General features: G+C 56.9%; 1 protein-coding gene across 16 annotated transcripts in view; it reads left to right on the forward strand.

The window, feature by feature from the left end:
* The window catches only part of LOC131492778 (collagen alpha-1(XIII) chain), a 75,181-nt gene that overhangs the window by 26,462 nt on the left and 22,661 nt on the right, over positions 1–26,058 (forward strand). For 7 of the 16 annotated variants that reach the window (XM_058696557.1, XM_058696555.1, XM_058696562.1 and 4 more), the window contains 14 exons: positions 8,662–8,706; positions 9,576–9,608; positions 10,352–10,378; positions 12,875–12,928; positions 13,744–13,830; positions 15,439–15,492; positions 16,650–16,694; positions 17,074–17,139; positions 18,307–18,330; positions 20,304–20,366; positions 21,428–21,472; positions 21,851–22,003; positions 22,615–22,713; positions 24,213–24,257. In XM_058696557.1, coding sequence (XP_058552540.1) covers positions 8,662–8,706; positions 9,576–9,608; positions 10,352–10,378; positions 12,875–12,928; positions 13,744–13,830; positions 15,439–15,492; positions 16,650–16,694; positions 17,074–17,139; positions 18,307–18,330; positions 20,304–20,366; positions 21,428–21,472; positions 21,851–22,003; positions 22,615–22,713; positions 24,213–24,257 — 840 coding nt within the window. Of the gene's footprint in view, positions 1–8,661; positions 8,707–9,575; positions 9,609–10,351; positions 10,379–12,874; positions 12,929–13,743; positions 13,831–15,438; positions 15,493–16,649; positions 16,695–17,073; positions 17,140–18,306; positions 18,331–20,303; positions 20,367–21,427; positions 21,473–21,850; positions 22,004–22,614; positions 22,714–24,212; positions 24,258–24,472; positions 24,595–26,058 lie in introns of all 16 variants that reach the window. The other 9 variants (XR_009252287.1, XR_009252285.1, XR_009252288.1 and 6 more) reach the window with 3 other exon arrangements.

The following is a 26,058-nucleotide window of genomic DNA, read 5'->3' on the forward strand; positions in this document are numbered from 1 at the left end:
GTCTCATCCACACGTTTGGGGGTTGGTGCTGGCCGTGGTCTGGGTGTCTCTGTTCTCCCCCGTGTGGCGTTTCAGCCATCGGCAGGCGACACAGGTTTTCTTACAGCATGGCAGGCCCAGGGAAGTGTTCAAACCCGCAAATATTGAGAGCACAAGAGCTTTTCCAAAGCGGTCAAGGCAGCACACTTTCTGCTATCCTATTGGTCAGAGGAAGTCACGTGGCTAAGTCACGCGCGTCAGTGGGGTGCTGGAGGAGACGCCGCCTCCACTTCTTGTGGAAGGAATAGCAAAGCACCCATGGCCGTTTTTAATCCACCACGGTGATCCTTCAACCAGCAGATCTGAAGGGACATGGCACTTTAGACAGGGAAACAAGTTGAGCAAAGGCCCAGGGGCAGTCATTACAATAACGATAATAACTTACAAATGATGTTAATAATAGTCACCACTTACTGAATGCCTACCATGTGCCCAGGCTGTCCTTCAATGTGACCTGCGTTATTTCTAATCCTAAGACCACGCTGCGAGGCTGGTACTATTCTTTTTTTCTTTTTTTTAAATGCTTATTTATTTTTGAGAAAGAGAGAGAGAGCAGGGGAGGGGCAGAGAGAGAGGGAGACAGGATCTGAAACGGGCTCTGGGCTGACAGCAGCGAGCCTGACTCGGGGCTCGAACTCATGAACCGTGAGATCGTGACCTGAGCCGAAGTCGGACACTTAACCGGCTGAGCCGCCCAGGCACCCTGAGGCCGGTGCTACTCTCCTGTTTAACAAATGACACTGAGGCTTGTCCAAAGTGTCATGGCTCCTCAGGGACAGAGCAGGAACTCCAGCCCAGGCCTGGGTCCTTCCCGTGGTACCACCTGCCACAAGGAGCCTCATGCAGCCCTCTAGACCCAGCACCAGGAGAAGGAAGGACGCAGGAAGGAGAGGGAGAACGAGAAGGGGGAGGGACTTGGGAACGGGCAAGATTGCTCTGGAGAAGCACATTCCTCACACTCTATAATCGGGCGGCTGCCATCACCGCACTGTTTTATGGGAGCTTGGCGGGGGGGCAGGGGGCCAAAATGGCAAGACCTGAGAGACCTTTAATTAGTTCTGCACAAACTGAGAAATTTGTGTTGTGTCAGGAAGTGGAAATTATAGCCTCTGCGGTTGCTTCCATCCACACACACAGGCTTACAAAATTTGCTGCCTCCTGGTTCCGTGCAGGCAGCCAGAAGTTCCCCCAGAGTCACCGCGATGCCAGCAGCGGGGAAACCGTGTGCCACGGCAGGTATCTGCATCCGCGGGCCCACTGGAAATCTGGCTCATCCAGAAAGGAGCTTGGGGGTCTATTTTCCTGAGGTGGGAGCAGCCTCAGCTCAGGGCCGGGGTGTCAAGGGACTCTCAAGAGGCTACAAGTGCCTGTCCCACTGCCCCAGACCCACTGGGGCTGTGGGTGTCTCGAGCCAGTGACCACCATATTCAGGCAAAAGTTTGCTTCCCATCGGAGTGCCGAGACAAGGATGCTGGTGCCCAGGGACAGGTGCCCAGGGACTTCCCATCTCGGGTTTAGCCAAAGTTCACGTGCTCCCTATCCCACCGGTCCTGACCATGGCCCGTTAGAGCTCTGTATCCCCCCGCGTACAGATGAGAAGTTCAGAGAAGTCAGTCCTTTGCCCAAGGTTGCACGGCTGCTGAAAGATCATGCTGGAATCGGAGGCCAGGTCTCATGAGTCCAAGCCCAGGGGCCAGTCTTCTGGCCCAGACACAGAAGTGAGTGTCTACTCAGAGGGTGTCAGCCTAGGCTAAGCTAGCTGTGCACGGACTGTCCTCCCTGTGCCTTCCCTGGAATGTGGAGGCTTATCCCCCGAACTCCTTCTTTGTCTATCTATCTATTCTCTCTTTTCCTCTCTCCTCCCCTCTGTACTTGGAAGGGGCGTGCAGAGGAGACAGCTGGGTGCTGGCAACAGGCACCCACCCCAGCACCCAGGGAGGAGTGAGCGCTGGCGGTGGGAGCACCATACCGGGGCAGAGGCCATAGGACGGCCCCTGTGTTTCGGGTGCAAGGGGAACCCATGGGGTAACCGACAGACCCACGTCTGCTTCAATTCTCCGTCCTGGCGACCTGATACACAGGCAGGGAGCCTTTCTTTCAGCATGGGTGGAACTGAACTCTTAGCAAAGATGTTTCGTGGCCTGCAGAGTTTGCTAATGATCGGTTCTGTCCACCACCGCCACCCCTGGGAGGCTGGACCAGGCCTGGCATCCCTCTCAGTGACCAGCCAGGCCAGCAGGCAGTCTCCTTCCCTAGCTCCTTAGGATCAAAGCCCAGGGTGCCAGCAGGCCCCATGCTGCCCCCACCCCGCTCGGGACCAGCCATGCTGCCTAGACACTGTGAGTGTTATCGTGTACCCATGTGGTACCGATTTGATCCAAATTTACGACCACCGATCTACTTTAAATGTGTCGTACGATCCAACGTGTGTTTAAAACATTGCAACCTTGGCTCTCTCTCGAGGGGATCGACGGGTATTGTCAGACGGTATGTAGATCACAAAACCTGGTGAGAGCCCCTCTCTAAGCGTGTCGGAGCTGGTCCATCTGACCCGGCAGCAGGGGGTGCACTGGCGCGGGGCGGTCATCGGTAAGCCTTGGGGTCTGCATGAAGGACCAGGACTGAGGCACACACTCCCTCCCCGCAGGCTAGGGGCTGTACGTTTTCAGACCAGGGGAGGCAGGCTGGGACGGCCCCCTGCTAGAGCAGCTTCCAACTGCGGTCACTCCTTGCGGAGGCTGTGGGGCTCCCAAGGGACATCAGCTGGGCCCTAAGGTGGGATGTCTAGGGCGCTGGGGTGAGGGCGAGAGGAGCAGACGCTCTCCTACCCGGTCCAAGTTGGGCCCCCGCCATATGGCCACGCCAGCCCTTCCCACACTCCTTCAATCCTTCTCCAACAGGGTGTGATCATCCCGATCTGCCAGTCACAGCGGGGGGCCGTGTGGGTGGACACATTTCTGTAGAAGGACCGCTAGTATCATTAAGCTGCCTTACCGGGTCTTTTCAACACGCCAGGCTGCGTACGTGGCACTTTGCATACATCATGTTCCTGGATCCCTATAGCAACCCTGTGAGGAAGGTTTTATTCTTAACCCTAACTTACAGATGAGCAAACTGAGGCCCAAAGAGGTGAGTTCCAGAAGGTCCACAGGCAGGAAGTAGCAACCCAGTTCTGTCTGACCCCCGCATCTTTGCCATGAAGGACTTTACTTTGCTCTGAATGACTTTACTACCTGGGCCTTATGGCAGGGCGGTGGGGGGCAGGGGTGGGGGGTGGCCATGATTTCCGGTAGGCCCTCCTCCCCCAGAAGGAAGACAGGTGGGGGTGGGCTGATCTCCTTCCCATGAGAAAAGGCTGTGGCTGGATTCAGGCCTTTCTCTGAGCTTCCCAGGCTCTCTGCGAGCAGAACTCGGGGGGCCTTGGTGCATTTCGGTCAAAGAGCCCAGGAAGTGGAGCGCTTTGTCCATTGGCCTTGATTCCTCCTCCCTCCCCCCCCCCACCGAATGATTGCCCCAAGGAGTTAGCATGGTACCAGGCCTTCAGTAAAACCAGGAGAAGGCAGCTTGTCTCAGGGCCCCACCACAGCTATGCCTGAGACCCCCCCCTCCGCACCCCTGTGGCTCTCAGAGGGCCTGAGCAACCCCAGGCTCCACAGGGCACTCACGTGCAGCCCCGGGCTCCATGCCGAGGGCAGCCGTGGCTGCAGGAGCCTTCTGGGGTGGGGACAGCACTTTCTTTCACAACCATGAAATCCCAGTGGGAACATCCAGACTATTTCAGTTAAAGCAGATCAGGGATCCCCGACATAGGCCTCAGATCTGAGGCCTCGCGGGGACCGGGAGTCACCCCGCCGGCCTCCAGCCCCTAGCCTGTGCTCTCTGGGCCCTGTTTCTCCCACACTCCAAAGCCCACAGATTAATTAGAGCTGACTTTTCTTTTTGGAGCTAACTACAAAATCAACCGATCTCAAATCGAGATTACAAGCCAGCCGCCCTTCCAAAACCCTGGCCTTCAATGGGGCGCCTGACCCCGGTAATTCCCAAGATCACTTCCTGCCGGTCCTAATTACCGGAGGGCCTGGCATCCCCCTGGTTCCAGGCCTCTCCTGTCTGGAGCTGGCTAGGGCAGCGAAGAAGGAAATGAGCTGCCTTTTCCTGGAAGGGAGTCCTAGAAACCCTTTAGCGGAAAGAGAGACATTAGCCCTCCTCACCCAGCTTTCCCAGCCCGGGAAAGGGCCCTGGGCCAGGCCCGAGGCCTGAGCCGCCTGCTGGCCTCCCCCCACACACCCCCACCTCCTCCCTTCCCTGCAGCCTTCTACTCCCCACACTCAGACAGGCCTTCCTCCTCCCTGCAGAGAACAAAGAGTCTGTGTGTGGAGCTGCTCTGCCTGGCCCCTCCCGCCCTCCGGCTGCAGAGGGAGCTTCACGCTAGGGAGGTCCCTGCATCACCCCACACTCCTCTGGCCTGACCTGCGCTTGGCTGGGAGCTGACCTTGAAGCCCCCCACCTCCCTCCAGCTTATGTCTTCTTGCCAAGTCCCTGCCCCGCTTGTTCAACAAGCAGTAAATCACCAATTAAGAGGCCGCTCCCACGGGACAGGAGCGTGGCCATTTTGTGCTCCAAGGAGCCGGCTTTTATCCTGTCGTCTCAGTAAATGATGGGTCCCTCCACCTGGAAGTGGGGACCAGAAAAGAAACCCTACTGATGCTACAAGGCGCTCCTGTACAAGGCCCAGCTGGAGAGTCAGTGGCCTCATAAAAGTCAGGGCTAGGGCAGGCCTTCAAGGTCATTGCAGGCAGCCCCTGCTCTACCCACCTGTGCTCACCCAGAGCTTTCTAAGCCACAATGACTGGAATCTACCCCTTCCCGGCCAGCAATCGGGCATTGGTTCTTGACAGCCTCTTGGGTCAAGAGCCAGCCTCCCAAGTGGTGGGATGTCCCCGCCTGGGGGTCGCTGGCCTGCTCCCACTGCAGCCTGTGCCATCCATGCTTTGTGCACCTGGGGCAAGACTTGGGGTGCCCGCCTCCACAGCTGCAGGGTGGCCCAGCAGGGGTCTCCAGGAGCCCGCTGGGGGAGCTCCTGGGGCCCCCTGGGAAGACAAGAGAAGGCAAATATGGAGGAGTTAAATTGGGGATCTTGGACTTGGACACACTTTGAGGACTCCCTCCGCACCCGAGATGAAGACACTAGTAAGTTAGTGAATCGAAATTTAGCACAGTTCCAAACTTAAACCTTTTGAAGGGAATGCTTTTCATTGGAAAGAAGGAGCTTGTAAATCTGCCCCCACAAAGACACACGGAGGGGAAAAACTGTGGGAACAAAGGTGTCATGGTCCCCCTTTTAGCGATAGCCCCCAGAAGCTCGCTTCTCACTCCCTGCAAACAGGTGCCCTTGCCCACAGCCACCCTGAAGTCCTTGACAATGACTCACCCCTGTCTCACCTCACAGATCCAGGAATCAGTGCTTCCTAGAGTAGGGCCAGGCCAGTCCCCAGGGCAGAGGTCAGGCTGGGGTAGACCCGGCCTGGTGAGAGTGGAACGAGCCTGCAGGGTGGGGTCAGCGGGGGTTCCCCTGCTTCCTGCCCAGCAGAGGGGTGGGAGTGAGGGAGGCCTGAGAATGGGATCAAGGGAGCCTGGGTCGCCTGCAGAATTAAAAGACTTGACCCAGAGGGGAGGGAAGGGGCAAAGGTCAGCCATGCTAACGAGGAGGGCTGCCTCCTTAGGCTCCAAGGGGCCCAGATTTCCCTGGAGTGGATGGTTTTGTCCTTTCATACGAGCTGGCACGGGCTGAAGACAACCCCAATTAGCCAGAAACCTTCACTCGCTGGTGTCACTGCTTCTGCTGAGGTTGGAGACAGAAGCCCAGAGGCGGGGTTTGGGCAGACCCGCCACCCCCCTTCTTGAAGCATCAGCAGGTGTCCCCCCACCCCCGGGTAGGAGGGAAGGAAAGCAGAGACCCACTGAGACCCCTCCTAGACCAGCATTTTCCCCCCAAAGCTAAACTCCCACCTCCACAGCCTCGTTCTGGAGATGCCAACAGACCCAGGGGCCCCTCCCCAGCTCTGACCTCTCGCCCCACTCAAGGCCTCACCTAGGCAGGGCTGGGGGTGATTGGAGAAAGCGGGTGGGGCAGGGGTGGGTGGGAGATCTCCAGTCTAACTCACGTTGCAGGTGAGGATCCTGGACCCAGAGAGGGAAGGTGGCTTACCCAGGGTCACACAGCCTTTCCTGACTCCCAGCCGGTTTCCCCAGATCAGGGTGGGAAGAGGCTGGTGGGGGCATTAAGGAAAGGCTGAGGGAAGGACAAGGGAAGAAGGGCTGAATAGTCAGGGACACCCAAGCCGATCTCCCACCTGTGCCTCCCCGCACCTGGTGTCTTAGGGCCAGTTGGAATGTTAGCAGGAGATCCTGGTTCTTTGAAGGAAAGGATGACAGGGGCCCTCAGCTGGCGCTACTGCTGGGAACGGGCGCTGACACCATCGGTCACAAGCGCCAGTTTTCTGACGAGGTCCTGTGGCACCCTCTGCTGGTCACAGAGCAGACCTGTGCTGGCAGGTGGGGCCCTACCCAGCTCTTCCCTCTGGGCCATGCCTGTGGTCAAAGACCCAGCCCCCCAGTGAGCTACCCAATGAGCCCCCCAATGAGTTGACCCGCTCACCCCTATGAGGCACAGACCTGAGGGGCCTCCAGCAGAGAGGGACTTTAGAATCAGCCCATCTGATGCTTGGGGTCGGCTTAGAGAAATGGGTACCTGGGCTTTGGCAGACAAAAGACCTGTGTTCTAATCCCTGCTCTGCACGACCTTGGCGATCATACCTGGCCTCTCTCTCTGAGTCAGTTTGTTCACCTGGGAAACAGGAATAGCATCAATTCCCACGTCGGAGAAGAGTCTTGGAGATTGAATACAGGGAAGCTGGAAAGCACTTAGCCCCATGCCAGACACAAGGCAGGCACAGTAAATGGCCCGGAAGAGGGATTTCCCGGAACTCGGTGGCTGGGGCAGACCTGGGGCGCTGACCCGTCTGCTGTGTTCACTTCCCGAGTACAGCTCCGCTGACCTTGCCTGTGGTTCAGGGGTCCTGGTGGACCAGAGTGAGGAAGGGCTCCCGCGTTTAGAGCTAAAGATTCCGGGCCTGTTGCAGAATACAGAGACTTAGGCCAAAGAAGATGGAGGTGAACCATCCCAGGCAGACACTGGCCGTGCGTGCAAGTTACAGATGCACAGTGGTCCCTACCACGCTGAAGAGCCAGCACTGGGTTATGGCACATAGCAAAAGCCTTCACAGAGGACGTGGTATGTGACCAGCTCCCCCCCACACACACACCCCCGCCGGCTGTTTTGAAGTGGGGAGAGTTATTGTCCAGCCTGTGCACTGGGGAGCTTAGCCGGAGGCCCGCGTGGAGGCCCGGTCATGCAGGCCAGAGGTTGGAAGACGTTCTAGCTCTGGCGAGCAGAAGGGTGGGCAGGACTTCCCAGAAGATAGCAGAGACGGGGTGAGGGCAGCGGAAAAGACAGGAGCCAGGTGGGGTCAGGTCACCCCTTGCCCGGAAGCCTGTATGGGAACTGCAGCCTGGCCCGAAGGCCACAGCTCTTGAGACCCGAGTGGGGAGGCTGGGCCGGGACAGCGTCTGTCAGGGCCCCGCGTTGCCCTCCAAAGCTTTCAGATGTGCTCAGAGGCGAGCAGCTGCCGCAGGCTCGTGGCTGTCACCTGTCACTGCTCGGCATTCAGAGCCCTGGCCGGGGCTTCATCTCGGGTTCAGCTCGTGGCGACAGGAGCTGCCTTCCTTCCTCTCCCGAGCACCCCCACCCCCGGCTTCACTGACCCAGTAGGTGAGTCTTGACTCACCGTCTCCGCTTGACCTCCATTTGTCGCTGGCTGTCATCTCCAGCCCCATCTACCTCCTGTCCTTCCTGAGCTCACAGCCCGGCCCCACAGGTGTGGCATTTTCACGGGGAAGGCAAAAGAACCTGAGGAGAAAGACGGGACGCTGCTGAGATAGTAGAGCAAACCCCACAATGTCCTGAAGCCGCAGCCCCCTCGGGGCCTCTGGATGGGCTCCAGGCGCAGCCCTGCCTCCACCCACAGTCCCCGCCCCCCAAACCAAGGCCCACCCTCCGCCACGCCCTCTGGAGGAGTTAGACCCAAGGAGGCCGGGAGGAAGTGGCCCAGCCAGCAGTCACCAGAAAATAAGGCCAGAAGGGCCAGGGGGGACCTGGAGGGAGGGGACACCGGTGATGGCCAAGCAGCCCCTTCCACCCGTGGCCCTGCTGCACTGAGCTCCGAGCCAGCGGGGCCCCTGGCTGGTGGCAGATCTGGAATAGCTCCCCCCGCAGCCCCCTCAGGACTCAGACTCGGCTGGTGGGCCCTTCTTGCTGGGCGCCTTTCCTGCACCGTGATCTGCGCTCTGGGACTTGGGCCCTTCCGTGAGTTCACGTGGCCTGTGGTGGCCGCCGGTGGTGGCAGGTCCTCCAAGCTCAGCGTGAGCTGCACGGCCGTCCCGGGCTTCCAGACCAACCAGGATGGACGCCTCGTTGACATCCTTGCAGGCCATGCTTCAAGGGCCGAGGGCCTCAGGCGAGTCAGGCCCTCTCCTCAGCATTTCTTCTGTTTCTTCCTTCAGGGAGAACGAGGCATGCCGGGGATGCCGGGCAAACACGGAGCCAAGGTACGTGCCCCTCACCCCATCCCAGGCAACCCCTGCCTGAGCCCCAGCTCTCTCTCTCAAGCCCTGGGACACCTCGGAGGCCCCACTCCTCCTGCCCATGTGCCGCTGTGAAGACATGAAGGCGGGTACACATCTCCTCCCCAGCCCTCTCCCCTTGCTGTGCCAGCCTGTTCTTCCCGTGAGCCGACACTCACCAGTGCCTTGACGTGGCCAGGCCGCCTCCTGGGCATCTCTGGGTCGTTACAAAGCTTCCCGGGTCACCCCAGCCCTGGCTGCAGTCCCACGCGGGGGGTAGGGACTCCCTAAAAATCACCTCCACTTGGGATTTACTGAGGGGTGCCTTTGGCAGCCTGTTTACCTCCAAGTGGTTGGTCCTGGGCTGATGTGGAAATGGGGTTCGCTCCCAGTTGCTCCCCAGTCCATGAGGGCACAGGCCCAGAGAGCTCTCTGTGAGAAGATCCCCACTTGCAGGCTCAGGGGTCAAATCAGCCACGTCCCATTCTCCCCTGCCGTGCGGCTCTCCCTTCCACCCTCCTTCCTTCCCATCTCCTCTGCCTCCTCCTTTCCTGTCCCACGGAAGCCCTCCCCACATTGCATCCCAGAGAGACCCCCGTCTGGGCCCCCCTGGGCCCCCTGAGCAGGCGGCTGGGAAGCCTGGGGAGCTCACCGGCACAGAGCCTCCTCCTTCCTCGGGGCCTGCTCTCCCCGTGCCACACTCAGCCACCCACCCCTGCTGAGGGTCTGGACAGCGGGCAGAAGCCAGTGGTCTGGCTCCACATCCCCCTCAAGGGGAGGCCGGGAGGCGGGCCGCTCCCTCCGTGCCTGTCCCAGCTGCGGAAAGTCACCACGCCTTCTCTTCTCTCTGCCAGGGGGCTCCCGGAATCACCGTGGCGGGGATGAAGGTGGGTGGAACGTTGTCGCTCAACACACAAGGGGCAGGATGGGGGGAAAGGAGAGAGGAAGACAGAATCGGGCCTTCAGGGACTCAGTGGGGTGGCCGCCGGACCAAGGAGGGGGCAGACAGGATTCAGAAACACTTCTCTTAAGGCCACATTTAGGCCCTTATGCACAACTTGAGCAAGAGAGGCTTAACTAAGCCTTGCAAAGTAAGTAGCGAAGGTTTACCAGCCCCAACTAAAGGTCTCACCCCCCTGCCGGCGTGCAAGGGAACCCGGCGCTTTCCTTCGTCCCTCAGAATTCAGCAGCTGTGTGCTTGCCAAGCTTCAGAGCAGGGAACAGGAGACCTTCTCCCGAACCCCACCCGAGCCGCCCGTTGGGTTGGTAGGCAGATGGTTGCAGACCCCCGAAGCACAAGTGTGGATCTCCCGGCAGGTCCACTCACAGGGGGCACCTTGTCCAAAGCCAACGCCCGTTCCTTCCCCTCCCTCCACCTGGGGTGCCTCGCTGGCATTCACATTGCCACATCCCCACCGAGGGGAAGGATACGGAATCGTCCGGGAGGCCTCCTTTGGCCTGGGACCTGAGGCCTAGGCAGAGGAAAGCCGTGGGCTGGCCAGATGCTTCACCTACCCCATGAGTACCTTTGCTTAATGGCTCCTACACTAGCTTGCTCACTCTCTCTCTCTCTCTCTCTCTCTCTCTCCCTAATCTCTTTACCTGAGTCTTCTTTTTTTTTTCCACACAGGGTGAGCCGGGGACCCCAGGAGCCAAGGTACTGATACAGAGGGAATGTTCTGGGCTGCACGGAGCATCAAGCATGGGGTGGAGGTGACAGTGGCTGCTGTTGTTATGCTCCTGGTCCCCCTGAGGCTGACCCGGAGCTGGGGACCTGGCTGAGTGGAGGACGGCCCACCCAGGAGGGGCCTGCTGGTCAGGATTGCCTCCCACTCCCTGCATTCTGGTCTGGGAAGCTCGGATAGCTTGTCTACACACCAGATCCAGCAGGCAGTAACTATTGTCCCCTGTGCCTACAGGGCTCTGTCTCTCTTGTCTGGGACTGTAAGAGACGTAACATGAAAAAAGCTTCCATGGTCAAATATGTTTGGGAAATACAGACGTAAAAACTATTTCACAGGTTGCTTTACTGCAGGCCTTCTCAGAACCTTTAAGATGCCGTATATGTGTTGGGAAGCTCTAAAACTGTAATTTCCGGTGCAGCATTTTCCAAACTTTCTTTTGACTAGATCATCCTTTTTTTTAAGAGGAACATCTTATGGGACTAGTATTCTGGAAACACTGGTTTATGATCACTGTCCACCATACCCCTCACCACCCCCATCCTCTTATCAGTGACTTTCTCTTCTTACCCCAAAGGGAGACCCAGGAGCAGCAGGGAAGCCAGGGCCCCCAGGTTTGCCGGGGAAGAGGGGGCAGAGGGTAGGATATTGTGTCTTTGAGTGTGTGTCCCCTTCATCCTGGCCTCTGCTGGTCTCCCACTCCCTGCCCCACCCCCACGGCTGGTGTGCTGCCTGCGGTGTGCTGGGGGGGTGCATGTGTCCCCAGAAAGAGGGAGTGCCGGGATGGCCTGGCAAAGCTTCAGAAATCCTGCACTCGGGAACACACCCTCCCTCCTTGAAAGTGTTGGTGACCCAGGAGGAAAGACCAGCAGAAGGAAGGCCTTCCCCCCCTTCCATCCCCCAGGACCTCGTGGGGCAGCATCTGTATCATTTCCCTTCAGACTCGGCCTGTGGCAGGGCAGACCCCAGTTAAGGCACATCCCAGGCACGGCCCAGGCAAAGCAGGGCCTGCTGGGGCCCCAGGACTCCCTTCCCTCCCAGCACGTGGGCCCTTACCCGGCATTCCTCTCCTCCCTGGAGCAGCTTCAGGCTATTTTGTCACTCAGCTTCTATGCACGGTCAGGTGGCAAGGGGAGGCCACCTGAAGACTTGGTGCAGTATCTTCTGTGGCTCCAGCGGCAAAAATCATCGAGACATCTGGCTAATTATGACCCCCGGGGCCCTCAGTGTGTATTATTACCTAGGAGAACCAGCAGCCACCGGGCTGTGGAGAACGAGCCCTCTAGCGCTGGCCTGCAGGGGTTCTTTTGGGGGTGCTCTCCCCGTAGGAGACACTCTGTGGGCGCAAAGTGCCGTCTCCATGGTGTAGAAGGCGGAGCTTCGGCGGACGCCGGGGGGCCCGATCTGGCTCTGTCAATGAGGCCGCGAGGGGTCCCGCATAGCCACGGTGCCGCTTCACCTGCGCAGCGAGAGCAGGGCCCTGTGACGCGTGTCATGGGAAGAGCTCTTCGTGGCGGAAGAAGATGCTTAGCGAGGGGTGTTAGTCTGCTAGAGCCGCCCTGACAAAGGACCACAGACTATGTGGCTCAAACCACAGAAAGTTACGGTCCCGCAGTGCTGCAGCCCGGAAGTCTGAGATCGAGGAGTCAGCAGGGCTCACTGCTTCTGCAGGTCGTGAAGGAGGGTCTGCTCTGTCCCCTCCTTTCTGTTGGTTTGCCGGCAGCCTTGGTGTTCCCTGGTGTGGAGAATTATCACCCCGGTCTCTGCCTTATCCTGACATGGTGTTCTTCCTGTATGCATGTCCGTGTCCAAACTTCCCCTCTTGCAAGGACACCAGTCGTATGGATTAGGGGCCCCACCTCACTCCAGTATGACTCTCCTAGCTTGGCTAATTGCATCTCTGATGGCACTATTTCCCAAGAGGGTCACGTTCTGAGATACTGGCAGTTGGAACGTCAACATACGAATTGGGGGAGGACGCGAGTCAACCCATAACAGGAAGCAAACTTCTCAAAATATGGTTAGATGGTTTTTGTCTTCCCTGGAGGCAGGGAGGAGGGAGGCAGAGACCAGGGAGCTCTGAATGCTGGACGTTTTAAAAAATGAAAAGAGCAGAGTACTTTAAAGAGCTTCCCCGACTCCCGGCCTTCTAAACTGTTCACCTGTCCCCAGGAGACCCCAAAAGGGGCTAAGTGCTCTTGGTCCCTGTCGCTTCGTGAATGATGAGGGCCCAGCCCGTATGGGAACAGGAGACCAGGGAGGCAGGCCGTCACCAGTATGAAGTGGCCCAAGGGAGGAGTCAGGTGCAGATGGGGGTCTGGCAGGAAATGGAGTCTTTCAGGAAATGGCCCCCAGAGCGGGAGGGAAGCAGGACAGAGAAAGCCTCAGCTCCATGCTGGTGGGGCCGGTGCCTTCCCGGTTGTCCTGGAGAAGCCGTTCCTAACCCTGCATTGTCTGCATTTCCTCCACAGGGTGAAAAGGGGGCTGCAGGCTCCCCCGGGCTGCTCGGCCTCCTGGGGCAGAAGGTGGGTGTTGGCAAGCTCTGAATGGTGGGCTCCGTGTAAAGGCCTTGGTGTTCATCCGCACCTGACCATTCACACGGGCCCCGGGTGTCCCTCCCAGATTGGGGGAAAGCAGCTGCAACGCAGCTAGATTATTGTGTGGGGTACCACGTGGGAGCCCCTGATTGGTAAAAAACAAAACAAAACAAAACAAAACAAAAAACCGCCCATATGCAAAGACCAGTAGCTATGACCTTGTCAGATCTCTTTGCACCAGCTCTGAAAATGCGCCCCCTAGTACATGAGATCCATCAGACGGTCCATTTGAAACAAAACAAAAGACTAGAGGCCAAATACGTTTGGGGAGAGCTGCATAAGATAGGCCCCTTGGGATGGCACAAGGCACCCTAGCCCGTCAGGGCCTCAGAGCACCCTGCAGGGAAGGAGCCTGCCCTGCTCCATTTCACTCTGCCTTTCCTGACATCCTTTGGCCACCAGACTCCTTTTTCACATGCCAAATATTGCCCACCCGCTGAAGGAAGTGTCCATGGACACACTCTGAGAGTCTAGACCCAAGTTACAATGGGTCTCCTGTTTTAGCTCCCTACCTGTTCCCCTTCTGTAGCTGGCTCCATTGTCTGCTCACATCCCACGGCCCATAAGACAAGGCCAGGCTTCTGAGGGCCTCTGGGCCCGGCCTGGACCGAGGGGTGGTCTGCTATCTCCACCCCGTGGAACCACGAAGGGGGGAAAGACAGGGATCAGCCACCTCCTTCCAGAGCTAGACGGACCCAGTGATGTTTAACTTACCTCCCATCCTCCCACCCTTCCACCCCCAGGGAGAAAAAGGCGATGCTGGCAACTCCTTTGGAGGGGGCAGAGGGGAGCCCGGCCCCCCAGGGCTACCTGGGCCCCCAGGCCCAAAGGTGAGTTTCCCTGTGGGATCAGCACTCAAGGGGGATGCTGTCTGTGGCCTTTATCTTCAGCCCATTCCTGGGGACTCTGTCCTGAACACCTTGCCCTCTCTCATGCTCCAGATGTGTTGGTTTTCCAGTGGATTCTACAAAGGCAATTTGGACCGAGGGCCTGATTCTAAGTGGTGACTGTTTGACCATGCAAGGGAAACAGTCAAGAGGGCGGATAGATGGTCCCCTTGATCCAAATGGCTATGATATAACTGAGTCAGGAACCGATGGCTACAGAACCTTAGGACAGACAGAAAGGCCCCTCACCCAGGCTCAGAATAAGTCAAGATCAGGAATCAGCCAGGCTCCACCACCGGGTGCTGGCACACGGGGTGGGGGGAAGGGGCTGGGGAGCAGCAGTGGGGTCATCTGCAAATGGGACAGCCCTCACCTTCCTGGCACTGGGTGGAAATGCAACGGTAAGATTTGGGTTTCCCAAAGCAGGTGCCTTTTGTGCTACTTGGTTCATGCCAGTAGCATAGGAGCATGGGACGTTCTTTCTCTTGGCCTGTAAGGAAAGGACTCATGACACGATTTCAGACAACACACACATTCATCCCACCAACGTTTGTCAAGGGGTGGCTGTGAGCAGGGCCCCTCCTGGGCTGCAAGGCTGCAGAGAATCTGCCCTCCACTTGCTCACAGTCTAGCAGGAGAAACAAACCCACAATTCACACGGATATAGTGTAGGGGGGTTGGGGGCAGAAGGAAGCCCATAGACAGGTGAGATGAAGTGGCAGAAAGGGTCTCGGGCCCACCCCCACATGCCCACCTGACTGTGGCTCGTGCCCTGTCATGATCACCAGCTTTGCCAAAGGTGGCCCTGCCACCTGGGCTCTGGGATCCCCGGGGCTGGAGTCTGTCCCAATCTGTCCCACCGACCCCTCAAGGAGTGGATACCTGGCATGTCTTGGGTCTTGACCTGGGGTTAAGGATGGCTGGGGACTATCCCTGCATCCTGGGACAAAAAGGAGGAAAGATAGAAGGATGCTCCCAAACCTATGTCCTCCTTCCAAGTCCAGGCAAAATGTTGACTAGGGGAAGTATGTGCAGTGGGCCTCCTCCCATCTCTCTCTGCACCTCCCCTCCTAGACCTCCTGGTGCCCCTCCCTACATGCCCTGGGCCTTCTCGGTCCCCTCTGTCTCCCAGGCAGGACCTGAGGAGTTGTGCCTTTCCAAGTGTCCCGGGTTCCAAAGTGACCTGGTCCCCTGCAGCCAGGGGCGGCCAGCAGTCCACACATGGGGGCTGCCACAGAACTGGCCTGTGTGTGTTAATCAAGAAATGAGGAGGGCCCGGCAGGGCGGTATGGACCCCAGAAAGCCGTGCTGGACTCAGAGGAGGAAGGGAGTAGGCAGGGAAGGCTGCCAGGAGGAGGTGAGACCCAGGCTGGCTGGGTGGGAGTCAGATAAGTAGAAGGAGGTGAGTTAGCAGAAGCCAGTGCAGACACTGACAGAGATCCGAAGACACTCAACACCCAGAACATCAACAGCAAGGCCCTCGTGTGGCCCCTTAGGCAGCCGGCCGAACTGCCCTGCACACCCTCAGCCTGTGTCTCTCCTCTTCCCCAGGGAGAAGCTGGTGTTGATGGCCAGGCCGGCCCCCCAGGACAGCAAGGAGACAAGGTACAGAGGCCCCCAGTTCCGAGACAAGGGGCAGCTTGGGAGCTCAGGCCCCAGCTCAGAGAGAGAAAGAATCATGGCGGCCATTCCCACAGCTGGACCCCCAGGGCACAAGGCTGATGGGCCGTGACTCCTGGGGCCATCACTCCTGTAGGCTGGGGAGAGCCTTCCCCCAAGTCAGCAGTCATGCAAAGGCTGGCTCGGGGGTGCACGCTTGGGCCAGGGAGCCTCCCAGAGCCTCTGCTTCTGTGAGCTTCCACGCCACTGGTAAAGGTGGGGCTCCCACTCCTCTCTGGCTCCTTCCTGTGGGAGGGTCAGGTCGGTGCTGCCCCATCCCTCACAGATGCTCAGCAACTGAAATGCTGTGGGGACAGGGGGGTAAGGGTCAGGTTACCTGCAGGTGGCAGTGACTCAACGCTCCATGAGCTGGCCCACTGCAAGGTCACGAGGAGCTGAGTTCTATTAAAGGGCCTGTTGTCCCTTTATCTTTACTTTCTATCTTGACTTTTGAAATTTGTCTTGAATGTTAACATTGTCCCAGAACAGTTGGAAGTGTGGTTTGTTTTCATTTCTTCCCCCATAGCTCTGTCCTCTTTCCAGCAGGAGCAACCCCCACCCCACCCACCAGGGAGGTTGAGTGTTCCCCTTACGCTGAACTCCCTTTTTCCATCCTGCAGTTTGGGGCTTTCACACTCAGGCCTCTGGAAGAACCCACGGTCCTTCCGTGGCAATTACGACCGCCCAGGCCATTGACAAAAAGTTACTGAGCTCTTGCTCCTTGAGCTGACTGGAAATACAGCGGAGCAAAGGGCCTGGTCCCTGCACCCAAGGAGGTGGCTGACTTAGGGGCTGGGGAGAGGTGGCCAGGCAGACAGGTGGAGTCCCTAACAACTAACACAGGACAGAAAGAATGTCCTTCCAGTGAAAAGCAGCGGAGCCCAGAGGCGCTGGGAGGCACAGAAGAAGGCCTTCGGGTGGAGACGCTTCCTGGAGGGGTAGAGCCGGCACTTTAATGCACAGGGACGTTTGCAGCCTCTTGGCCTGAGCTGAGATGAGCCTCCCGGCCCCTCCACGGACCCTTACGATGGCCCCTCTGGGGACATCAGGTTCTCTCGTACCCAGCCCTGACTGCGTCTCACTCCAACTTTGTCGTACGACAGGGTGAGCCCGGAGCAGCCGGAGAACAGGGACCGGCTGGCCCCAAGGTACGTGCGTCTCTCGCCCAGAGTCCCAGTGCGACATCTCACTTCCCTGGGCTCACGGCATGAGGTGGCTGGACTCTGGGTCTTGACGGAGAGGGAGGGAAAGATTGTGGCAGGAGGTTCGCGACCGCAGCCGTGACTGGACTCGGTCTTCTCCAGGCCTGGCTAGTCCCCAGCTGTCGCACGGAGTCTTCTGTGTTCGTCGTGGAACCTCTGGGCACCCTGCCTCAGTGTTGGGAACCCGCTGACAGGCTCCCCATCCTGCTGCTCTAGGTCCACCCGGGTGCAGCCAGGCATCACCCGTGTTGGGGACAATCCCATCTAACAGCGGGCAGCGGTTGCTGGGCCCCGGGCCGGGGGTGAGACCACGTTTGTCTTGCAGGGCAGCAAGGGGGAACCAGGCAAAGAAATGGTGGACTATAATGGGAACATCAACGAGGCTCTCCAGGTGAGTGGGGGCTAACCCAGACTCTAGAGATCTGGAGATGCCCGGGGGCCTCCAAGGCTCTGCACCACGGCCTTGATGAGGGAGCGCTCCAGCACCCCAGTTAGTGGCCTTGAGGCCAGGCTAATGGGCAGAGCTTCCAGAAGAGAGGCCCCCTTGCTCTGTCTCCCTTGGCCTCTGCCTGCAGCCTCCAGGAAAATGCACCTCCCTCGTTTGGCAGCCGGGAGGCCCAGCCCTTGGTGTGGCCCGGCTGGCGGGTTATCCTGGCTCTGGGGAACTGAGAGCCGTAACTGGAGCATCCTGGCACCCTGTGGGATGTTGACCTATCCAGGGTTCTGGAGCCCCGTTTCTTCAATAGCCCTTTCACATGGTAGAATCTGTCTTTCTGAAACATATCTCCTTTGCGTGCCTATTTAATCACGTTTCAAGTTCATATGGTACCCACCCTTTGAAGCAGGGTATTGCCATGAATGGCTAGAGCATGCTCGTTGGGAGTTATGGGGGAGGGGTGCCCTGCATGTTGTAGGGTGATTAACCACTAGATGCCGCTAGCACCCCTCCCCCAGTTGTGACAACCAAAATATGTCTCCAGACATTCCCAAAAGTCCCCTGGGGGCCAAACCTCACCCCCGGGGTTGAGAACCACCGCTCAAAAGAAAGTACCTCTGTGAATCCATCTGGAAGGTGTATAATCCTGATTTCATGCCAACGCTGTCCCTCTGATTTCTTGAGTGGCTCCATATCTTCCTATACGGTTCCGTATCTTGAGCGGCTCCCTTGTTTATGAGGAAGTACGTCGGAGGCTGGAAATCTGGGCTCTGGGGGAAGAGGAAAGAACAAGGGAGAGTCCCAGTCGGTGATTAGAGAGAATAAGAGATGTGTTGTGCCCTCCTGCTTTGGCAAAGTGAAGGGAAGTCTGCGGTCCATTTCGGGACTTGACTGAGTTTGTTGTGGGAGAGCCTCAGAGCAGCATTTGGTGAGGCGTAGGGACTTGTCTGCCCAGTGCGAGAGGTGGGGTGGTGTGGGTTGGGAAGCACGGAGCCCACCAGCAGGGCCTACCCCTACTGTGCTCCTAAGGGGAGGCCCAGCTCCCACGTTGCCTGGGCCAAGGGGTGCCTCCAGATGGCTCTGGACTTGTTCTTCAACTGACTGCGTGGCTTTGGTTTTCAGGAGATCCGAACGCTGGCCTTGATGGTAAGTCTTCCCCTTTCTGTTGGGTGCAGGGCTGGGGGCTGGGGGCTGGGGGCCAGGGGAGGGCAAGGACTTGAGGTGTAGCTTCCAGAAAGTAGGTTCTAGGCATCTGGGTTTGGACTGACCATGAAGTGCTGGGGCAGAGGGTGAGGGGAGGCCGAGCAGGGGGGTCTCAGGAGCCTCCCCCACCCAGAGTCCCGATTATCCTCTGGACAGCGTGTTCCTATGCTTCTCCATAAAGCTGTGTCAAGGAGATGGAGGTAGAGAAGAGGCTGCTCTTTTTTAAGTTTATTTATTTATTTTGAGAGAGAGAGAGAGTGTGAGCAGGGGAGGGGCAGAGAGAGAGGGAGAGAGAATCCCAAGCAGGCTCCACACGGTCAGTGCAGAGCCCGACTCGGGGCTCGATCTTACGAACCGTGAGATCATGACCTGAGCCGAGATCAAGAGTCCGACGCTTAACCAACTGAGCCACCCAGGTGCCCCAAGGAGGATGCTTTTAGGCTTCTCGTTTTCCTCAACCTTCAGCCAATAAAATCCATAACCCTAAAAAAATCAGTAGCAACTCAACCTCCGCATTTTCACCTTCCCTAGGAATCAATTTCATTTTCTGCACTCAGAAAGCCAGAGAATTCCAAGCCCAGGTTTTACTTGTGCACCTACCAGTGACAGGCCTGTGCATTTTTGTGGTGAATATTTATGGTTAACACAACCACCCCGAGGTTTAAGTTCCATGTGGAGAGAAGAAAGGAGATCACAAAGTTCTCAAACTGTTGGGATTTCATTTCACTTACTATTTTTCACGGCCACGTGCCACAGAAGGCTTAGGGGGTGTACAGATCCAGAATCAAGCACCAGGCACAGCATCCCCTGACCCCGGAGGTGGGTATTAACATCACACGATTCTGGAATCGATGAGCTTCGTTTGGGAACATTAAAATATATTATTTGAAGTAGTATTCAGAGCTGAACTTTCATGGAATTCTTGGTTCTTTTAAAATCAACCTCAAAGTGTAAGTTACACACAATAAAACGTACCCACTTTTGGGTAAAGTTGGATAAGCTTTGACGAATGCACATACCCACGTATCCTCCACCCCAGTGACTCCAGAAAGTTCTTTTATGTGCCTCAGGCGTCAATCCCACACCGACCCTCAGCCCCGGGGCACCACGGATCTGCTTTCTGTCACAGTAGATTACACTTGCCTTTCTTGGAGTGTCATTTGAATGGAATCACACTGTATTCTCGTCTGTGTCTGGCTTCTTTTACTCAGCATAATGTGTCTGGGTTTCATCGGTGGCCTGGCAGGAACCAGGGCCTGCTTCATTTTTTACTGCTAAGTAATATTTCATTGTATGGGCTTCGCAGACCTTCACCTGCTGATGGCTATTTGGACTATTTCCTGGAGGCATTTTTTTTTTTTTTTAATTTTTTTTTTTTCAACGTTTTTTATTTATTTTTGGGACAGAGAGAGACAGAGCATGAACGGGGGAGGGGCAGAGAGAGAGGGAGACACAGAATCGGAAACAGGCTCCAGGCTCCGAGCCATCAGCCCAGAGCCTGACGCGGGGCTCGAACTCACGGACCGCGAGATCGTGACCTGGCTGAAGTCGGACGCTTAACCGACTGCGCCACCCAGGCGCCCCTCCTGGAGGCATTTTTAAGTCCCCGTCAGGAGAGGTCAGAATCATGTTCTTGGAGCCCAGGAGCCCCCAGGGGTGTTCAGAGGGAGAAGAGGGAGAGGCTGTTAGGCGTGGCTCTAGGTCGGTGGGGAGGGGGAGCATCACTCTAATCCAGACGCACTCAGGGCTCATCTGCCTTACACAGTGGGAACCCCATACTGTTTCCTTTGCAAAAAGGATGAAATGTTTGAAAATGATTGATCTCCAGAAACCAGCCACCACACACACCCCTCTGGCAACAGGCCACCCCTCCTTGGTTGGAAAGTTCCTCCACGGGTCTTTCTTTTCTTTCCTAGGGGCCCCCTGGTCTTCCCGGGCAAATTGGCCCACCCGGAGCCCCGGGGATCCCAGGCCAGAAGGTAACACTTGTCTTGACAAGGGGGGGGAGGGGGGCGGGCCCCGCAGAGGTACTGCATGTGTCCCTGAGTGCGGAAGCCAATGGGTGACCCTCTAGTGTTCCCTGCAGAGCCACCATGGCAACTTGGCCTGTGACTCCTCCCACTGCTCCCAGGCGCCCCAGGCCCTACCTTGCCCACATCGCAGCCACCCCCACACCGGCCACCTCGGCTCTGCTGCCTGACTTGGGCTCCTGTAATCCACAGGCTCCTTTGGTGTGGTGGAGCCTGGGTCTAGACAAGCCATGCTCCAGGCAAAACCATGTGGGGACCCCCAACCTACCCATCAGGCGACGTGGCACTTAAGCTCCTCCCCGATCTCCCACCTCCCTCACTCCCTGCCTTTGCTCTTTTATATTCTGCCTCACCCCTGTGATTTTCTCAGAAGACCCTGCACGTTTGCCCCTCTGTCCTCTGCTCATGAGGGCCCCTGCCCTGAAGCTCCTTCCCCTCTTCCCCTACCTTTCCCACTCCTCATAGTGTGAGCCCAACTCAAAGGCCACCTCCTCCTTGAAGTCTCCCCTGATCTACCAGGCAGAATTCACTGCCCTTTCCTCTCTGCTCCCCTCATAGCCTCATTTTGCCTTGGAGACGTGGCTCGTTGTTTACTGGCCTCAAAGACAGAGACCAGGCCTCCTTTATCTCCCTCCCTGACCTAAAGAAGAGGCTTGGGTTGACGTGAAGATACAGGGAGCTCCCCCTGGGGCAGGCGGGACAGGAGGGCTGGGTTGGGGGGCACTGGGAGACAACAGCCCCCCAGGGAGTACCCAGGGCCCTCAGTGGCAGCACGCAAGGTTGTGGCCAAAATGTGGCCTGTGGGGCCAGGAGGCCCGGACTCGGACCTAGCTCCACTCTGCACAGACCGCAGGCCTTGGGCACATACCTCTGCCCTGGGGTCCTCACCTGGAAATGGAGGCAGTGCAAGTACATAGCTCCGGGGGACCCTGGCACATAGAAGCGCCCCATAAATGACAGTTATCATTCATCTCTGCTCTGAGAGTGACCTTTAGTTGTCCTGGCCACAGGGGGAGATTGGACTTCCAGGCCCTCCAGGACACGATGGGGAAAAGGTAAGAACAGACTCTCCCAGACAAGCCTCCGAAGATGGACCTTGACCTGGGCTGGCAGGGGGACCGGGAGGGGGGACAGAAGGCTCTGGAAGAAGCCCAGGTGTGAGCCTTGTGGGGAAGAGAGTAGGGGAGGTGGGGGCCAACCCTACGCAAGCCTGAGCCCCACACTGCCGGCCCCAGAGGAGCCAGGAAGACCCGGCTGGGCTGGGCTGGAAGTTTCTAGAATTCCCAGGGAAAGTGGACAGGCTCTTCGCCTGGGCCAGTCAAGCACTGAAGAGCCACATCCTTTGGACCTCCCGTTCTTTCCTGTTCTCTCTCTCTCTCTCTCTCTTTTCTCCATTAGTGTATATAAATAAGTATTGCTGATATTTTCTAAAGGGACCTCGAGGCAAACCAGGCGACATGGGCCCTCCCGGTCCCCAAGGCCCCCCAGGAAAGGCTGGGCCCACAGGAATGAAGGGTGAAGACGGACACGTGGGGAGCCCGGGAGAAAAGGGGGAGAAAGGGGAGACGGGGCAAGCAGGCCCACCGGTGAGTGCTGGGCCGGCCGGGACCCTACCCTGTGACGCGTGTATGCCTGCACAGTGTGCCACCCCAGCATGGCTTTCTCAGGGTCCCCACCGCGGCCTGGGCCGGAGACCTGCAGCCAGGAAGTGGGGGCAGGAGACTCAGCTGGGTTTCCCTTCAAGCCCCCCCCCCCCCTTTTCTTTTATGAAGGCCAGTTTCCTATCTCAGGAGAACTGGTCCTGTTCTGTCATCTCCTCGGGAAAGTTGCTGAGCCTTGCAGAACCTGTTCTGTCATCTCTAAAATGGGGATAAGAATGCTTCCCCTGGACCCTTCACTGGGTTGTTGGGAAGGCGATGAAGTCGTAGGTGTAAATGTGCCTCTTTGGAAAGTATGCGGAAGCCTGATACCCCGGAGAGGCTGCAGGTACAAAGAAAGGACCGTACCCAGTCCAGCCAGGCTGCCGACTTGACCTGGGAGTCTTCTCTGGGCCTCAGTGGTTTTTATCTGTGAAATGGGCACCATCCTAGACACCTGCCCTTGGAGCAAGGGAGCCATGTGTGCATGCCACAGTTGGTCGCAGAGGCCCACTTGATGACCTTGCTCTTGACTAACAGAAATCTTTGTCGATCTGTAGGGTCTAGACGGCCCAACTGGGGAGAAAGGAGAACCAGGTGGCCAAGGGAGACCCGGAACAACAGGATTGCCTGGCCCGATCGGGCTCCCGGGATTTACAGTAAGGCGAGAGGGCAGGGTATCAAGGTTGTCAGCAGGCGGCTGTGGACGAGGGCATGCGAGCAGGGGTGCCCTCGCTGTGGTCACCAGCCCAGCGGATGCCCGGCGCTATAACGATGCTGCATTAACCCCTGCCCGCCTGGCTGGCCTCAGTGGGGGGCGGGCGTGTTCTCTTGATGAGCAGCTACTCCGTGCAGGGTACTGACTGGAGGGTGAACAGTGGTTCCCACTTCTTCCGCTCACTGCACGGCGGCCCCTGCCTTCAGGCACCAGCCTGGTTCAAAGGCGCTAGAATCTTAGACTCAGAATTCTCCTCTTAGAAGTATAAAGAACCTCAGAGGTCAACCCGCCCCACCTCTGACCCAGCGCAGGAGTCCCTCGGGAGCCACTAACTGGGGCTGCCCCACCCAGATGGGACAGGGGGACAGCTCACGGCCTCCTGACATGTCCCCTCCAGTGTGGAGCAGGGGACCTGCTCCTGGATGTGGTGTGGGAGCTTCCTCGTCGCCCTCCCACCACGGGCCCTTGCTCTGTTCCCAGAGCCGTATTCATTTCTGCAGCTGCCTTGCAAATCACAAGTTCAGCCGCTTAAGACAGCACGCACCTGTGACCTCAGAGTGTCTGTGGGTCAGGCGTTTAGGCCACCGGGTCTTCTGCCCGGGGCCTCACGAGGCTGCGGTCAGGCTATTGGTCTCTGTTCTCACCCAGGTCCTCATCCAAGCTCGCTGCTGTTGGCATGATCCATGCCATAGTAGGACCATGTGCCTTGCCATAGTAGGGCCGCGTCCCTCAGCTACTCCAGGCTGCCAGTGCGGGCTGTTCCCCGTGACAGACAGTTCACATTAGAGCAGCTTGCTTCTTCAAGATCAGGGCCGGCAGGAGTCTCTCAGTGCCTGCTTCCAACAGAGCTGTGTGTGTGTGTGTGTGTGTGTAACATATTTCTAACATAACCTTAACATGTGTATGTTATAGTTTGTACCGTGAACTTGTAACATAACCACAGGAGGGACATCCCATCACCTTTGCCAGGTGCCATATTCTGTTGGTTAGAAACAGGTTTCCGGTCACTGTAGGGTCTGTGCACGGCAGGATCCACGCACAGTATTGGCCTCTCCTCCCATGGGATAGAACCACAGAGTCTTTTTTTTTTTCTTGATGTTTATTTTTGAGGGACAGAGCATGAGCAGGGGAGGGGCAGAGAATCCCAACGTGGGGCTCGAACCCACAGACCGTGAGATTGTGACCTGAGTCCAAGTCCGACGCTCGACTGACTGAGCCACCCAGGCGCCCCATGGGACCGCAGAGTCTTGAAGACCGCGATCTCAGGGCCCTTGCCGGGGCATCATCCATCAGGCTGACTGCCTCCTCAGCCTCCAAGATGTCCCCCGGTCACACCTAGGCCTAGTCTAGTGCTGGTTGGTTTGTCACACATTTGAGGGTATTCCTGTGCCAGCCTTCCCTGAGGGCCGGCATCCACACCGTGGTGTTTTGTGCCCACAGGGGGAGAAAGGAGAGCCCGGGGAGAAGGGAGACCCAGGAGTGGAGGTAGGTTGTACCTGCCCTACCTTCTGTGTCACGGGGGTGGGGGTGGGGGGGGTGACAGGGGTCTCATCACACCACAGCCCCTCCAGGGTTCCTGTGCTCTAGAAAGAAACCCACAACTGCCCGACACAGGGACCGAGGAAGAAGCTGAACATTCACTGAACATAGAGGCTCGGCCTCAGAGCCCCGGTTCACAGTCTCCCCCTTGGTGTTCACAGAGCACCCGCCATGCTTCGTTCCCGGTGCTAGAGTCTGGAGGTAGGAAAAGAAACAGAGCCGTCTCTATGCAGCCAACAGTCCCAGCAGCAAGCATACAATGGTTAGCAGCTCAAGGAGTTAGGTGAGCATCCTAGAAGATGGGCCATTTGAGCAGGGTCTTGAAGACTTTGTAGGAGTTTGCCTCGAAGCTCCAGAAGCCGGGCTTTCCAGAGAGACGCGTTATTCTCTGAGAGATGTCTGGTGAAGGGAGGAGGACACAACAGTGGAGAGGAACTCAGGATGGAAGTCAGGTTCTCACAAGATGAGAGGGATTCCGGCCTATTTGTAGGCTCAGGGAAAGAGCCAGGAAAGCAGCAGAGCTCAGTGGTATGTGAGGGAGAGGACGTTTGGTGGGTGGGCCAAGGCCACCCAGACAGAGCCAAGGAAGAGACCACCAAGGCTTCCCAGCCCCCAGAGAGGTCCCCTGCCCCTGGTCACCTTCAGTGTCACCAAGGCCCAGCCTCACTTAGGGAGACAAACCTGATGATATGATATGGTTACCGAGGTGGACATGCATGGTCTCCTAACGGAATGCTCCGAAATGCGGGAAAAGCACCACACATAGAAATGTTCCTTCCAGAAGTATTTAAAGTACAAATTGGAAACAGGCTACATTTCTAACAAGAAGGAAATGATTCAATAACTTATGGTTGATAATACTACTGGTAATAAGGGTCCCCATGTTTGAGAATGTTTGTGCCAAGCACTGTTCCGAGCCCCAGCTGGGGAGGAACTCATTCCGTGCCGTGCAGTCGCCATGAAAAGGACACTTGTGGGGAACCGTACTCAAAAAATAGAAAAATTTTTTCTATTTAAATGAAAAACCAGCAGAGAATCAAATTATATATATATATATATATTTATGATAATCATCATAAATATATATATATATCATGTGTATGTATCATATATATATAATCATATATATATAATTAATGATAATCATCAAGTACGGACGTATTCAAATACATTTTACGCCACATCAAAAAAGCATGGAAGGAAATAAAGCAAAATATTAGTATTCAGATGTTTATTCTTTTTCATTCTTTCAATCCCTTGTAATTTACAAAATATTTTAATGGGTCTGTTATTAATTATTTTATTTTCCAAATTATCATACGGTAAAATCGACGTCTGTATAGTTCGTGAATTTTATTCAATACATAGGTTTGGGTAGCTTCGACCACAATCAGGATACATGAACTACTTATTTATAATAAGAAAAAAGGCAGTAAACTTTTTCACAAAAGAAAATCAAGTTTCCAGAGGTTGAGCCGAGAAGTCCACAGATCCAAGAGACATTAGAGGTACCAGTTCTGCCCGGTGTAGGGAGCTCCTCTCTGATGGCCTGGCAGAGAGGTCACACCCCGGCCACACTCCGTGGGATTCTAACCCTGGGAAGGCGAGAAGAGCTTCAAAGTTGAAATGGGGTGAGCAGCTCAGAAAGGAGCAGGCAGGACTTCCCCTTGCCTCCTGGGTGACTGACTGTGGGCAAATGGATGTCCATCCTGATCAGAAACAGAATCTGCAATGAACAGCATCCTCC

Source organism: Neofelis nebulosa, chromosome 13 (genome assembly GCF_028018385.1).
Source record: "Neofelis nebulosa isolate mNeoNeb1 chromosome 13, mNeoNeb1.pri, whole genome shotgun sequence".
NCBI classification, from domain to species: domain Eukaryota; kingdom Metazoa; phylum Chordata; class Mammalia; order Carnivora; family Felidae; genus Neofelis; species Neofelis nebulosa.